At 44.8% G+C, this 16292-nt stretch overlaps 2 protein-coding genes across 2 annotated transcripts; one reads left to right on the top strand and one right to left on the bottom strand.

Annotated features, from left to right (window-relative positions):
* Nucleotides 1-613: 613 nt before the first annotated feature.
* LRRC52 (leucine rich repeat containing 52) lies at nucleotides 614-4298 on the bottom strand. The gene is made up of 2 exons (XM_057383035.1): nucleotides 2998-4298; nucleotides 614-956 (listed from the first exon to the last, which is right to left on the bottom strand). Exons 1-2 carry the CDS (start codon nucleotides 3620-3622, stop codon nucleotides 688-690), a joined length of 894 nt encoding a protein of 297 aa, XP_057239018.1. The 5' UTR covers nucleotides 3623-4298; the 3' UTR covers nucleotides 614-687.
* A 533-nt stretch (nucleotides 4299-4831) lies between these two features.
* On the top strand, nucleotides 4832-15812 carry NUF2 (NUF2 component of NDC80 kinetochore complex). Its single transcript, XM_057383047.1, has 13 exons — nucleotides 4832-5061; nucleotides 5955-6029; nucleotides 6957-7033; nucleotides 7174-7235; nucleotides 8129-8226; nucleotides 8611-8684; nucleotides 9893-9989; nucleotides 10880-10942; nucleotides 11680-11817; nucleotides 12687-12827; nucleotides 13613-13788; nucleotides 14703-14838; nucleotides 14971-15812. Exons 1-13 carry the CDS (start codon nucleotides 4939-4941, stop codon nucleotides 15118-15120), a joined length of 1410 nt encoding a protein of 469 aa, XP_057239030.1. The 5' UTR covers nucleotides 4832-4938; the 3' UTR covers nucleotides 15121-15812.
* The last annotated feature ends 480 nt before the right edge of the window (nucleotides 15813-16292 follow it).

Here is a 16292-nt window from a genome sequence, read left to right as displayed (position 1 = left end):
ATGTTCATAAACTAGGGGAGGCATAGGCAGTCTGGCTGCAGGAGCAGAGGGTTCTTTTGCTGTCACCRGTGTAATGGGGAAGAAAGCAAGAACCAGTGGGATCCTGGGCCCCTAAAAGTCCTGGTTTTAATCTCTTTGCCTTTCTTTCAGCAGAAAGTTCTTGGGATTCCCGGAGGCTCCAGCAATCCAGTAATTACCTGGTGGTCCGATTATGTGCGCTGATCCCAGTAAGCTCTGCTGGGTGTTTTGGCCAGGAAGGGCCTGGTGGTCTCCCAGACTACAGCACACTGCCAGGGCCTTTCCCATATCTCAGTAGCTTTCCAAGGCAGTCCTTATGTCCCTGTTTTTCTGTGGTCTCAAGGTAGGGTGGAAGTGGAAAGGCCTGGCAGTATGCACACCTCTCACTCACCCCCAAATGAATATTTTGCCAGTGTCCTGAGTTCCCATAGCAGAAGACTGGATAGCAGCACAGCAAGTGAAACTGAAGCACAGATACTTCCTTCTCTTGCAGTTTTATTTCACTTCCAAAAAGAAAAAAAAAACGAAACCAAAACAAACAAACAAAAAAAAAACAAAACAAAAAACAAACAAACAAAAAAAAACAACCCCAAAAAACTAGGGTGGGACAACATGTGTGAAATCAGGCAGGAAGGGAGTTCCCACAATGGGAGTTCAGAAGGGCTGATCCTAAGGGGCTGTGTCTTCCTCCTCCTCCTCCTCCTCCTCCTCCTCTTCTTCTCCCTTTGAGGTATGGACTTGGTAGATGACAGCACAGATGCCGGCCAGCCAGGCTGCCATGGTGCCAGCCAGAAATATGCAGAAACCAACGAGGCACAGAAAGACATAATCTTGCTTGGACAGCTGGGTCAGGCAGCTGAAGTGGAGCTTTGCCTCTGCTGCTGGCATCCTGAGGGCATGCAGGCCTGCTGGGGTGTAGCAGGTGATGTTGTCAGCATCTGCAGAGGGACAAGCAGAAGTAGGACTCTCTAGCCTGTGTCATAATTAAATGAACGGGAGTCCTGGTAGAAAAATGATGGGAGTGCTTGCTAAAAGCCTGAAAAATATCTCTAGAGTTCACCCTGTCTCCTTTCATGGCTTGGGTGAAATCTGACAGCCAGACTCATGCCAAACCTGTGCTAAATCCTTGCCAAACCACAACTCCCAGGTTGTCAGAATGATTTCTGAGGTGTTGGCTCCATAGGAAAACATTACSTGGTTGATTATGCCACTGTGGCAAACTGCTGTCCCTGCCCTGCTCATCTCTGGTRATTGAGCACCTTCATCTTCATATGAGAGCACCTGTGTTTGTTGTTTTTTTAAAGTCTCAAACACCTTCTGAAGTGATACAGCCTAAATTATGCTGGAATAATGAGGCTGCTGTGTGTTTGACAGCGAGGGTGGTTTGCAGTTCGAACAGCCTTACCTGCTCTGTGAGGGAAGCAGAGGCAGCTCATCAATGATTCAGTTCCACTGAAATAACAACCATAYCCTGTCATATTGCAATATCTGCAGTGATAAACAGTCCCTCTCAAGTTAGGGAAGGATGCCTGTGGTACCTGTGGAAGCAGGGTGTGTCCTCAGCCATGGCCCTCTCCTTCCTCTGCAGGTTTGGAACCCCACAGACACAGTCTGGGCTGGGCATGGGTTGGGCACTGCTTCATGGACAGGATGGAAGTGCCTGAGGGAAAGGGAGCTACAGGCAGGGCACTGCTTGATGCATGGGATGGAAAGGGAGTGGTGGAGGGGAACAAGCTATGGGGGATTTATTTCACATTACATTGTATGGTATATGACTGAGTGACATTGCTGCTGTGGTTGTTCATGCTGATCTCACTCCTGGTCCTGAATAAAACTGGAGAGATTTTATCTTTCTGTTCCCCAAATCCATGCTACCTTGGGCAGCTTTGAGTCAGCCTCCAGGCTGCGCAGATCCAGCTGAGCCCCAGACACTGGTGCACAGATGTTTGTGAAGGTCAGTAGCCTTTCTAAGGGCCAGGCTGGGGTCTGCTTCTGGCAGAAATGTTCCTTTGCCCTGGAACAACCCTTGTTTTAAGACTGCCTTTCCTACTCCTACCCTCCCCAGCTGCCTCCAGTGAGCTTTATTCTCCTGTTGCAGGGTTCAGTGGGTTATCTCCAATCTCACTGCTAAGAGCTGTACTTTATTTCACTGTTCCATAATTGCCTGTAACCTGTATGTGGAAAAAAACCCACTTTATTGTCTACAAGGAGYTTACTACATCTAACAAAGGCACTGAGATGCCTTTAATTCAGTTCTAYCCTAAGCAGCTTCCATTTGCCCTTCCCTTTTTTCCCTTTGGGTTGTTTTGTGGCCCTTTCTTATCCAACGGACAGACTYTCTCCAACAATTTCTCTCTCTAACCATGGTGCCCCGTGTTACTGAAACCAAAGCTTTACTCAATTATTTGTGCTGTGCTGTGTCTCTTTCCTGTCTGCAAAAACCAAGCTCATGTGCTGCAGCTGCAGAGCAAAACATCACCCTTGGGACCAGTATTTTTATGGGAAAGGGAACTGGTGATTACCCTGCYTTGGCCTCTCCAAGGCCCAGTCGTAGAATCTCTCAATATGAGAGCTGGGAAACAGCTGATTTTGGGGTGGAGATAAGGCAGGAAATTCAGAGGAATGATTTTCCCAGTGCACATCTCCCTGGAGCTGTGTTGGGCTCCTCGTTCTTGGCACTGCAGCCATGGGGTGCTGTGCAGGCACAGGGACACCTGAGGCTGGATCCAGGTGTTTTAGAGCAGCAGCAATGTCCCAGGTACAGGCTACACCTCCCTGGCTGCCCTGGGGATGTGAACAAGAGTGACTCACTGTGTTTGGAGTGTGTGTAACCCAGCTGCTCCCATCCCTGCTTTGTGCCCTCATTGACATGCAGTGATCCAGCCCCGTGAGCTGAACATTTGGGAAAGAGAGCAGAGGGCCCTCTCTGTTCCACAGTGGGAGCAGGGAGGAGACAGGTCCTGTTCACACACCCCTTACCTGGAAAATGCACATTGCTGTCCGTCATCCAGGTGATGAAGTCCAGAAAGGAACAGTTGCAGTGCCACAGRTTCTCACTGAGCCCCAGAAGCCTCAGGTTGGGCAAGTCCTGGACGGTGCTGGTGTCCAGGAAGGTTAAGCCCGTCCGGCTCACATCCAGGTGCCTTAGCCAGGTGTTGTTGGAGAAAGCATCCTTCTCAATGGCCACAAGGTTGGGATTGTCCGAGATCTTCAGCACCACCAGGCTGAGGAGGTGGGAGAAGGTGYTGAAGGTGACCTGTGTGAGGTTGTTGAAGCTGAGGTCCAGATAGACAAGTTTGGCCACGCCAATGAAAGTGAAATCCAGGTCATCCCCCAGGAGGTTCTTTCTGCAGTCCAGATAGACCAAATCAGCCAGGAAGCTCAATTCCACTGCCGGCAGATATGAGATATTGTTTGCTGCCAGAATCAGCTGCCTGGTGTCCAGAGGGATGTCCACAGGGAACTCCTGCAAATGCTGCCCGGTGCAGTTCACCTCCAGGTACTGACAGCTACACCTGCTCGGGCAGTTGATCCCCTCTGGTGCCATCCCCATCYCCAAAAGGAATATGAGGCTCAGGGACCATGGCCTTCCCAAAGGAGACATGGTTTGAGACCTTCCAGGCCACTTAGCCCTTTGTGGACTGCRAGCAGCCCTGTGGAAGCTGCATTACCCTCCCAGCCATGCCGAGGAGGTGCCCAGCTGCAAGGCTGTCRGGAAGCACTTTGTGTCCGTGGCTCACCTGAGCCCTTGGCAGAGTGCCCAGCTGGAAACTGAGCCTGGCTTTTACAYTGGCAAGTGCAGAACAGTGGCTGGAGTGTCTCTGTCTCACACTCGGTGCCAGGTGACACCAGGTGACACCTCTGTGATGTGATGTCAGTGGCTTGCAGAAGCTGCTTTTCGGAAACAGTGCTGTGACCTCGCTGAGCTGCTTCCAGATGAGTGGAGGTGCAGGAAGCTGTGGGTGGGATGGGAGCATCAGAACTGTGTAGGAAGAGCATCAGCAGTCCAAATTCTGTCAGAAATGGTGTCATACTGCAAAAGGTGCTGATACTGATAGGCAAGAGCCCTGTCTGTGCAATGCTGTGCTGGACTGGTGGTGTCTCCTTGCAGGAGGCAGGAGGTTCTACCCCAACTGGAGCAGCACATTCAGATCTGGGGACCTCAGCACAAGATGTGGAGCTGTTGCAGTGGGTCCAGAGATGCCATGAAGATGCTAAGAGGGCTGGAGCTCTGCTGTGGGTATAGTCTGATAGTCTGCGCAGCCTGGAGAACATTCTGGGACATCACCTAAAGGGTTTATGAAAAACAGGGAGCGACCCATTGCACACGCAGGTAGTGACAGGACAAGGAGGAATGTCTTCAAACTGAGAAGCCAGGTTTAGATTGGGCGTTATAAAGAAATTGTTCCATGTGAAAGCAGTGAGGCCCTGGCACAGGCTGCTCAGAGAAGCTGTGGCTGCCCCCATCCCTTGAAGCGCTCAAAGCCAGGCTGGACGCGGCTTGGAGCAACGTGGGATAGTGGAAGGTGTCCCTGTCCATGGCAGGGGGAAAACTAGGTGAGCTTTAGGGCCCGTTGCAAGGATTCCATGACTCTTCCAGAGGCCGTGACAGCCTCAAGGCTCCGAAGGGACTCCAGCGCCTGACGCCGCCGCTCCCCTCACGGCCAACGGCCGAGCGGGGCGGGGCCTGCCCGAGCCACGCCCACTCACCACAGCGCGGCCGCGGATAGGCCCGGGGAGGGCGGGAACACATCGAGCCCCGCCCTCACAGTGACGAACCGGTTTCTGATAGGTCGGCGGGGGAGTGGGGGCGGGGCGTGGCGGATTCAAGCGGCGGGCGCGCGCCGGTAGCGCCGTTGTGTCCCCGCCACCGCCGTGTCCCCAACGCTGCCGTGTCCCCAACACGCCCCTGCCGCCGCCATGGAGACCATGACCTTCCCCCGCTACAGCCCCGACGACATCATCAGCTACCTTCGCTCGCACATCCTGGCGGGCGCTGAGGCCCGCAACCTGGTCAARGGCGACGTGTTCGGCAACCCCAAGGTGCGTGAGGGGAGCGCGGGGCGGCTCCGTGCCCCGCCCGCTCCCGTGTGGGACGGACGCGCTGCCCGGGGTTGGGTGGAACGCTGTTGGGTTGGGCTCCCAGGAGCCCCAGGGCTCTTCTTGTCTCTCGGGCCTCGCCGGGACGTGGGGTGGTGTCACCAGCAACACCCGGCCTGTCTTTCCCAGTTCTGTGGGAACCCACTGTGTCTGGTCACGTTGCATAATTCCATCAGTTTCCCTGATCAATTGAATGCTTTTAAACCCAACCCTACTTTTTAAACCTCTCCTTGCTTCAACCCCTTTCATCACTTTGACCACTTAGTGTTAGCGAGTGTCCTCGGCAGAAGAAAAGTGGCTTTAAAGTGGAATTGATGCCTTGGAGTGGTTCCTGGTGCTGTTTTTGGCCTGCAGAGGGAGTGGTCTGGTCCTGCTTGTTTAGGAAATGACAGGACAGATGATGGTTTTAAAAAAGCAAAATTGATCATGGATTAATGCTGTAAGTGAAAAACTGGTTTGTAAATTTATTTATTTTTTCCCTCTTCCTTTTTATAATCTAATGAAGGACACTCGTTGCTACAGGATTATAATTTCTRTGAGGTTTTTTTTTTTGTTTTTGTTGTCACTTGATTTGGAAACTGCTCAGCAAGCAGCAGTGTATTGAAAACCACTGCCTGGTGTATACAGTCAGGGCTGTAGTTGTCCGATCTGACTGCTGTCCCTTAAAAGTGAATTATGAGCAAGTAATGCTTGAACTGCAAAGTGTTGGAAAGTGAAACTTGTTTTGTCGTGAAATTAGCTTTCATGTGTTTAAAGCTGAACTGCTTTCATGGCCTGTTCTGGGAGCCATGAGTAATCAAACATGGAATTCTGATTCATGTCCTCTCTTCCTGCAGCTTGACATTTTGCACCTGATTTACATGAGAATCCTGCAGAAAGTGTATGGGATCCGCCTGGAGCACTTCTACATGGTAGGGCTGCCGGTGGCAGGGATGATGGAATGTGAAAGKGAAAGAATTTTGCACTTACTTGTTCTTTGGGATGCTGAGGGTGTCAGAAATGTCTGTAAGGTCCAGGGAAGGACTGGCCAGGCTGATGGAGGGACACCATGGCTAGCTTGAAAATCCATTCTGGGCTCTTGGGCGTCTGCCTTTGGCCACGGCTGGAGGAGTTCAGACTGATCTGTAAGGAATGCAAATGTTGCTTTGGATACTTGATCATCTCCACTCCTCCAACAGCTGAGAGGAAAGTAAAGATAGGCTGGCGCGTTGCTGGCTATTGGTTCGTTTATCTACTCTTATATTACATTTATTACATTTACGTCTCTATTAGGCATCCCTGAAAGTGGGAGCAAAGAGTTTTGTCTCATGGAATTTCTGGATAAACTGAAAGGGAAGAGCAAATGTGCACAAGATAACTCTGTTCTTCCCAGGCAATGACATCAGCTGCCATACTGTATTACGAGGTTCAAAATATCAGAGAAAAGGAACAGTGTACCAGTATATTCTCCCTCTGACTTCTTCACAAAGCAGTTAAATATGTTAATTTTTGAATGTTTAAAGAAGGAGCTTCTTGCTGGTAGCTGTGTAACGCAGAGACTGTTGTCCTGCAGCAGCTATGAACAAGTTAAAACAGAGTTTAAATTGACTTTGAGTTTGTAATGTTGCTGCTTTAGTTATTATTGTCTTTTTATATCTTTTCCAGCCAAAATTGACACTTAAAATACTCTGCTGATTTAACTTGATGACATTTTCCGGCCTTTAATATGTGTTCCCTGGGGATGGGAAGATCATCCTCAGTGTTTTTAATCTATTGGAATTATTTTATGCTGTGGAAAATGCTGCGTGATTTTTGTTTTGATTATTGTCTACTTATGCACTGCCCTCTTGTCTCTTTAGATGCCAGTCAACGTTGACATTACATACCCACAGATCTATGAAGGCTTTCTACCTGTCTGTAATTTGTATATTCACATGTAAGTAGSTGATGCTTGCCTTGTGCTTGCTGGGCAGATGCTCTGGGATAAGAGGACAAGATCTTTTTTGTGGTAAATGGCTACAGCACAAAACCTGAGTCATGGTCACTGCAGTTGAGGTTGTTTTGTTTTCCTTGCAGGGAGCGCTTGCTGCCAGTGTGCCGGATTAATGACTTTCAAATTGCTGATGTTTTAAACCCAAGTAAGCAAGTACATTGTAATCCTTGTGTTTCCTGGGGTGCTGGGTGTTGCTTGATATTCCAGGTGCTTTTTTCATTGGGCATAGCCAGACTGGCATCCAGTGTGAAGTGTCCCTRACTTCCAGCTGCTCTGGTGACCCTCAGACAAGCTGGTTCTAGTGAGCAGTTCTTATTTCTTCTGTAGGCTGAGGCAGGTCAGTAACTGTAGGCAGTTTTGAATGCTAGGAGTCTGATGAACTTCTGATCTGGAGATGGGCTGTGACATACTTAAAACTGTGTAATAATAATAGATGGTGATGAAAATTACCCTGACAGCTCTGGAATGCTTTAGGATTTCTTTTTTTTTTTTTTTGATGCCTGTGCTCTACTCCTTTCAATACACACTTGTGGTGATTCTGCTACAACACAAACAACTTGGAAAAGGCCGCTCTGAAGAACCCTTTCACTTCAGGATCTATCTTGTCTAAGACATTCAAAGCTTTTCTAATCATCTTTCAGAAAGTTTGCTTGGAATAAAGCCAAAAAGTCTCTGCAGTTCAAATTGCTGCCTTCAGTTAGGCTGATAGCTACAAAAAGGTTCTCCCTTCAGAGCTGCAGTTCAAGACTGACACTTTCTCCTTGGCTTCTGTTTTAAGGGAGACTGTGTGTTAACAATCTTTTCTTCCAGGTGCCAATATTAATTTGTTAAATTATACAGAATTGCTGAGAGTTTATTGCTAGCTGGGTGCTAGTTTTGGTGTAGTCTGAAATCCTTGCAAGCTGAGTGGGGGAAAAACTAATTTGGATTGTTTTGTAATTTCTGTCTCCTCTGAATTATGCTTTGCCCAACTTTTTTTGAAGCAATTGCAGTGCTTGTAGAAATCAGCCCAGTGAGGTCTTGCAATTCCTATTACAGAGACAAAGAGGACTGTTCGCTTCTTGAGTGGCATCCTCAACTTTGTGAACTTCAGGGAATTCCGGCGGGAGGTCTACTTGGAGCTACAACTGAACTATGTAAGACTGGATGCTGTTTTATTTCAGTTACCTATTTAAGTACAATTCATATTAATGTAGAACTAGGAGCAGAAAGGTTGTCTTTAACTTCAGGTTTATGAAACATGTTGGGATGTTAAATATAGCCAAGGAATACAGGAAGGTACTGATTGTTACTTAATAATTGGCAAAAAAAACCTTTCAGTAATATCCTATTTGATACTTTAGCCTGATAAATGAAGGATTGATACCTTGCATTGTTTTGAGAAAAAACTGGGTGCAACAATTGTAGGTGGTGGTTTCTCTTTTGAATGTCTCAGTAGTTCAGTTGTGAAATAATGATGAGCAAGGCTCTAACAGAAGCCCAGAGAGAAACTTCTCTAAAGTGAAATATTTAACTTGCAGAAATCAGCTATGGAGAAACACCAGCAACTGGAGGCTGCGAATCGGGAGGCAGCAATGAAGCTGGAGAAACTGAAGTGGGTGTGAGGAGTAAGCACTGTGAGATGCATTGTTTGCCTTTCCTGCCCAGGCTGGATCACTGGGCTGAGGCTTAACAAGGCCAAGTAGAGAGCCCCCTTGGGTCATAATAATTTGGTTCAATGCTGCAGGCTTGGAGRAAAGGGGCTGCACAATGGCCCAGCAGAAAAGGACCTGGAGGTGCTGGTTGACAGCTGCTGAACAAGATCCAGCAATGTGCCCAGGTGGCCAAGAAGGCCAAAGACACCCGGCCTGTATCATCAGTAGTGTGGCCAGCAGGACCAGGGCAGCAATTGTCCCCTGTGCTGGGCWCTGGTGAGACCACACCCAGAGTCCTGTGTCCAGTTCTGGACTCCTCACTGCAAGAAGGACATTGAGGGGCTGGAGTGTGTCCAGAGAAGGGAACAGAGCYGGGAAAAGTCTGGAGCACAGCTCTGATGAGGAGCAGCWGAGAGAGCTGGGGATGTTTATTCTCTGCTGACAGAGAAAAAAAATTAATTTTACAGTATATGGTTGCTTTGAGAGAATCCTCTCTTTGCATGCAGGGGACTAGGGTGAAACTTTTTTGTCTTAGTTTTTAGTGCTGCGTCTTTATCTCTTCAATAGCTGTGGGAAGCCCATCTTTAACTTAACAGATGAGTAAAGTTGTCTTCCTTAGTTATTTGACATGTTTGCCACAGTCTCTGTTTCAGGCCATTTAGCTCTACTGCCTGTGTCTTTGCACCATTAAGTTTTGTTTTTGCTCGTGGATAATAGGATGAAGAAAATGGCTGGTTTCCAAGAGAGCTTTCAAAACAAAGAGTTTTTTTTCTGACAGCTGCTCTTGGTGTGTGCTACACAGGGGGTTCTCTAACTGGGATAGGTCTTCACTAATATAAGCTATTTGTATGACAGGTAAAATGCAAATTTCATAAATGAAAATCACCACCAAAATTGGTAGGAGTGTTGTACTTTCATGCTTTGCTTAACATGATCTTTAAACTTAGTCCTCTGTCATGCTTGTACCACTTCTTGCCAAAATAGCTCTTTAGATTATGCTTCAACTGCAAAATCTTACAGGCAAAGGAAAATAAGATGAGACTGTCTTGCTCTGATTGCTAAAGTTACTATCTGTAAACTCTTCAGAGACAGTGATTGTTTTATCTGCTGTACTCTGACTGGACTATAATGTTGCTGAAACTGCCCAATATCTTTATTTTTCCCTTAGCACAGTTCCAGTTGAACATCAGGCAGAGGTCAAGCAGCTCACRGAGAGCATTCGGGAGCTGGAGCAGCTGCTGAGGCAGGACTATCGTCGGAAACAGGTGGGATCTTGTTCTGTATTTCTCTGAAAATCTGCTATGGGCTCCTCACTTCTGTTGGTTTTATTCCCTTCCCTCTAATTCAGTGGATAAAGGGCACTTTTCTGATTTAAAACAGTGGCCATTTTAACAAAATGCTGTCTGGCCCCTCTTCATTTCACTRTAAGGAATGTGAAACATGCTTGCAATCAGACTTGGAGAGTACAAAAATGTGTTTGACTCTCTTTTTGAAATGCATTTCTGCAATGGCTTTAGGAGATTGGAAATGTGATATGTATATTATCTTATGTTTTCCATTTGAATTCAAAGAATTGGAGCTGCAGGTGAGCCATGGCAAGAAATGAGGCCTAAGAAAGGTCACCCAAGGGAATGCCTGGCAAAAAGAGTAGAGTTAATTGCAGGGGTAACTTTTCAACAATGGGAAYTTGCCTCTCAGGTCTCATAGATAACCTTTTCAGCTGCTTTGGGAGAGAGAAAATAATAATYTATGGTTAGGATTTTTTGTTATGTCAAGTCATGTCTCTACTATTAATATTATTAACCATGTATTTGACTATTATTTGGGACTTTATGTTAAATTAGATTCTTTCCCTGAAGAACAGGACCTCTGGCAAGAAAAGTTGTGGGGTCATTGTCAGGGTCAATAAAAATAGARGTGGTCAGTCTCTTATCCCTTTTCCTAGTTAGCCACTCCTGGCTGCATCCCTAATGCTTCCAGGGGCCTCAGTGACAATATTCTCCTTCCCTGTCTGCAATTTTACAGTTTTGTCTGCTGGTTATGGCCCTCCAAAGGGCCCATAAAGGGGATTTCTCCTGTGGACAGATCTATGATAGGAGGATAAGGCAGGTAGCAGCTGTAGAGATGCTTATTTAAAGCTTGGTGCTTTTTTCAGACAGCTTTGCAAGAAGTGATTTCTCAAAAGAAGACTGATATTGCTGAGAGCACCCGAAAACTGGTGAGTACACCTCTGTGTGGGTGAAGGCTGAAGCTTCCATCTCAGATCAACTGAGAGATCAGAACTCTTTCTAGCATCAGATTATTCTTGGAATTAGGTCAGTAGAAATCTGGACTTTTGAGGTGCTGTGGGTTTGCTTCACATGCCTAGAGTGGGGTAATGACCAGCACTCACCTGGTGGGGACAAAATGGGAGGTTTTGAGAGGCTGCACAGGAAAGTTGTTGCTCTTCTCCTAGCTTGATGGAGCTGCCTCTGGACCCATGCAGTGACTGCCTCAGTTTCCCTAAATTAGGGGCTCTGAGGGAGAGACTGCCTCAGTTTCCCTAAATTAGGGGTTCTGAGAGAGAGCTGCTGGTAATATGGCAGGCTGGATGGGGCTTGGAGAATGTTTTCAGGTGGAAGGTGTCCCTGCTCATGGCAGGAGGGTGGAATGAGATCTTTAAGGTCCCCCCCAACCCAAATCATTCTAGCTGGCAGACTCTTTGTGGAATACTATTCAACTGCTGTTCTTGTGCACCCCTGTAAGAATATTTGGGAAGAAAAATGGGCTGTTAATTGCTTTGATTTGGAATGTTACTGCTGTTTAGAGGAATTTATTTTTAAAACTTCTTAATGAGGAATGACTACAAGCAGACCAAAGAACCTGTCTAATCATAAGATTCTGGCAAACCTTGCTACACAATTCCTCCTTGTTAACCTAATTGCTGATACTGAAAATGTGTGTCTTGTTGACTAGAATGACCTTAAAGTGACTATGGCTACTTTGAAAGAAGAGCAAGAGCAGCTGAAATCCAAAATTGTGGAGAGTCCAGAGGARCTGAAAAATTACAAAGAACTGATGAAAGAGACTGTTAAGAAATTGAAGAAATCTAAGGTGAGGTTTTCCTCTGTCCACACAAGGAGGTATTCTATTAGAAAAAACGTGTTTAATTGGACTGTCATCTAGAACTGCTTCTTGAATGATGGTAAAACACCAAAAGGGCAGTGGTTAGTCTGAAATGAAATCACAATTTCAGAGAAAACTGAAAGTTCATGATAGAGGTGGTGATTTGTTTTTGATGGGCCTTATTTTTTTACTTTTTGAAAAGCAGATTGCAGTCACTTGTAAAACTAGTTGTAGAACTCTTGAATCTGTAYCTGCCTGGCTGTTTGCTCTCAAGAGGTGACAATATTTTGGCAGCTCTCAAATGTCTTTGGATTKAGAACATGTGCTTCATAGTGCTTCTGTTGTCATTCACTGTTTCTGGAATTGATGGCTGTYTCCACTAGTATGTGAACACTGAATTCCCTTCCCAGCTTTTTGAGGTTTTATTTTATTATTATAATATCACTAATTTTTGTGGTTTGTGATTGCTCACACATCAGTAAAGTTTGCACTTTGCCTCTGATGGTGTTTCTGTTCCAGAGGTTTAAACTTGATCACTRTAATTTCAGGCACGGTGTTTTATAYAACTTTTGTTTCACCAGTATGAAATTTCTTCACTGTCCTTTTTTTTCCTGAAAGCTTCTGAAAAAAGCTGGTTAGTTCAGTGTAAAACATTTGCATATCACCTTTTTTTCTATGCTACCAAAAAATGTTGGGGTTTTTTTTCCCCTCAAACTGAAGAGCTCATTTCAGTAACTTAAATATTATTTTTACTGTCTTTAACCAATGAGTAAAGGGTTCAAAAGTCAATATGCTTTAATACTATATAAAAGAACTCCAAARCTGTTTATTTAATAGTCTTTTTTTTCTCTTTAAAGCAAGAAGTTATTGAGAAATATGAAGGTTACAGGGACCTAGTTGAAGTTTTGCCAGCATGCCAACTGGAGGTGCAGTTATACCAAAAGAAGATGGAGAGACAGGGAGCAAATGTGGAGAAACTGGCCAGTGTATTATCAGAGGTTTGTATTATCCAAATTATATCCTATTAGGGAGAATTTGATGTCTAAGCAATGTCTCCCTCTCTCGTCTTCCCTATAAAAAATGACATTTTGTAGTTTAAAGAAAGAAATTCTTTCTTTAAAATGTCAGTAAAACATTGCTGCTGCTTTGCTGGGTGGCACTAGCTAATGTACTATGCACCAGCTATTGACCACTTTGAATAGTCAAAGCCTTTGTTGCCATAGAAACCTGACCTAAAATAGTTGGAACTGTCTTGGGGTTGTTGGTAGGAAATGATGGGAAAAGAAAAGTGAAATCRGGTTTCTTCTGCCTTGAGAGCAGAAACTAAGAGCAAAAATTGCTACTTCAGGAAAAGTCATGCCTTAAGTGCCTTTAACTTTATTAATGTTACTAAGCCAGACATTGTCTGATGAAATGTTGGTCACAATACAGTACCTTGCTATTTGCTACTAGGTTTTGGAAGAAGGCAGCATTTGAAAAATTGAGTGGAGCCTTTTTGAGTATTTGTATAGCATGTGTTCAAATTTCCCTTGGSAAAGAGCTACAGCAGAAGTCCCAGTCACTTCTGAAAGTCATCCTAAGTGGTGGGGTCTTGTTCWTTTGGATGTATTTATAATCAGATAAAGAGTAGTGAAGTGGGAGAATGAATGAGCCTGGCAATCAGATCTTCAGCAAGCAGCCAGCTAGTTCTAGTGTTAGTACCTTCACAGGCTATGCTGTCTTTATTATTTCCCCCCATTTAATTTATTTCTATTTAATTTATTTCTTTACTTTTGCACTCTAGGTCAGAAACCTGGAGGACCAGATTGACAGTGCTCAGGCAGAGCTGAAAAATGCAAAGACAGATGAAATGTCCTTAAAGAGAGTGGTCACTGCAAAACATGAGAGGCTTTCTACAGCTGAGATAAGGATTAAAAAGATGCGTGAAGATGTGGAGCAGCACAAGTGCACTGTGCTTGAGTATGGAGGAGTTGATGTTTCTGCCTGATGCTGCTTTATGTCTTTGTTATGTGCTGCCAAAGTTCATGTCTGCTACAAACACACAGCTTAGCAGTAAGGAGAAAATGAGCAGTGTGGGACAGCTCTGTATGARGACCAGCAATGCTGCAGGCAGGGAGTTGGGGTCTCAAATCAATAATTGCAATGTGACTTGACAGCAATTCTTTTATTGGAGCACTAATTTAATTTATAATGCTTATTCTTGATTCTTTTATCTTCTTAAAGAGAATGTCACATTGGGATAATTTTCCAACTTATCAGACTTCAACAAAGCCCCATTTGCCTTTCATGAATTTTTCATAATTTCCCTTGCCACTTTTGCTCATTATCAAAGATGTTCAAGACCCATGGGGAAATGGGGCTCGCATCTCGGAGGAGCATTATCCTGACATGATGCTTCTAAAACAAAAGGAAAAGTGTCATTTGATCAAAGCCTCTCAGCCCTTCTTCCTTTCTCCCATATGCTGAAGGCAGCTTGCAGGGCTCTGTTTGCAGCACCAAGCTGCAGCCCTGTAAGGCCCTGGCTTCAMTCTGAGATTGGTGCTGAACTGATACAGAGGAAATTTATTTTGTAACAGTTTTCTTATCCTTTCTTATACGCATAAGAAAGGCAATATGGAAATCATTGGCTGAGTAGATTAGCTGTGATGGAAGGGAGCTTCTTCCACATGGCTGAGACAGTCAAGATTCAGTCATGCTTAAGGTTTGTGTGGTGTGCAGAATGGCACTTTGTGTATTGTTCCAGCTAAAGGAAATTATTTGGAAGGGAAATAGGTTGGACAGGAGGTATTTCTTGACAGAAAGGGTGATTAGACACCAGGCTGCCCAGGTGAARTCACTGCTGTTAGTACTAACCTTTTTCCTCTCACCTTTAGGCATTGTAACAAAGTCCAGGAGAAGAGGGGYGCTGTATATGACAAAGTGATGGCCATTCACAAGGAAATCAAACAGATGAAGGGCAAAATTGAGCAGCTGAAGGAGGATGCTGAAGAAAAAGCAAGGAAATCCAAGGTGAGGTTTTTTAAACCATGGATGAGATACCACTGAAATAATGAATCCACCAGACCACTCAAGATTCATGCTTGATAAGGATTTAACTGTGTGATGGATTTTTCTTTTCCCTTCTTTATTTTCTCTTTCTAGGAAATACACCTAATGTGGAAGGCTGTGTTGGAGAAGACTCATGAATCTCTCCTTAAGACAGTGAAGAGTTATGCAGCCTCAAGAGCAGAAAAAGTTGATGAAATAAGGAGAGGGCTGCTCAGCATTCAGTCTTCTGGAAGTAGCTCTTAAGCCTGTCTGCACTTGTGTTCCACTTYTGTTATGTTTGTGCTCATAACTGAACTCAAGAGCTTCTGCTTTGCATGGGAGGGATAACAATTCCRGGCAAATCCAGCTTTCTTAAAAGCCATGTCACAACATGCTTAGCTTCCCAGGCAGATCCTGATGTCWTGAGCTCACTGATATGGATAAGAAAACATTAAGTTTCTATTGTTTCAGTCAGCACAGGCTTTAGTGGTAATACTGCAAGTCTTACTAACACCAAATTGTTCAGCATTTTAGACAGAATGCTGTGTTTGCAGTTTGCAGTTCACAGTTCTGCAGTCTTTGATCTGGGAGCACCTGTTCAAGATAAGTCAGTAAGAGGTGATGTTCCACCATCATCATTCAATTAATATTAAATCCAGACAGAGCAGTAGCATCCAGTAAATGCTGGATACGAGTTACTCGTATCACAAATATTTGTAAGTGTATATTTGTAAACATTCAGAAGTATCATTTTAATAATCAGTACCCTCCCTCTCAATGCTTACACTTTATTGTTTCTGCTCTGTGGTGTATTGAACCCTCATCTGTGTTTATCAGTCTGTGTTAGGATGCTCTTAAAAATTATAATTGATACTTGTACCTTAACTTGTGATGGCACTTGGTGTGCCACAGTGGTTTTAATTATTTGGAAAAATAAAATGTTAATTTTTACACTATTTATATAAGGATATTTAACCCCTTTTTTCTTGTGTCTTTCCCTCTGCATGCCCCTAACTGACTTGGAATAACACTTCACTAGAAAAAGTTTGCTTTGTACATTTGTATGAATGTGTGTTACAAGCAGTTTTTTATGATAGAAGGAGGAGGATGATGCAAGGCATGTTTGTARTTTCAGTTCTTCATCTCTTATTAACCAGAGGTGCTAGCAAGTCAGGAACAGCAGGTGCTTGTTTTTTTAGAGCTCTTATGGAGGCATCAGACCTTCTRAAGTTTTGCTTTAAGAAACTTCCARTAGGTACTGCAAGGGATTATTCCAATCAGCAGATCAAGATTCTTAGGCTACAGAGATGATGCTGGTGTACCCCAGTGATGAGGAATTTGCAGGCGAAAGAAAAAGCTGGATTCTGGTTCCTTCTCTCAGGAATTTTGCCACTCCAGCTCTTGGGTAAAATACAAGGCTGCAATTTATAAAGAGA

Source organism: Malurus melanocephalus, unplaced genomic scaffold (genome assembly GCF_030028575.1).
Source record: "Malurus melanocephalus ecotype Western Australia unplaced genomic scaffold, MMel_1.1 scaffold_604, whole genome shotgun sequence".
Taxonomy (NCBI): Eukaryota; Metazoa; Chordata; class Aves; order Passeriformes; family Maluridae; genus Malurus; species Malurus melanocephalus.
This window is presented reverse-complemented; position numbering and strand designations above follow the sequence as displayed.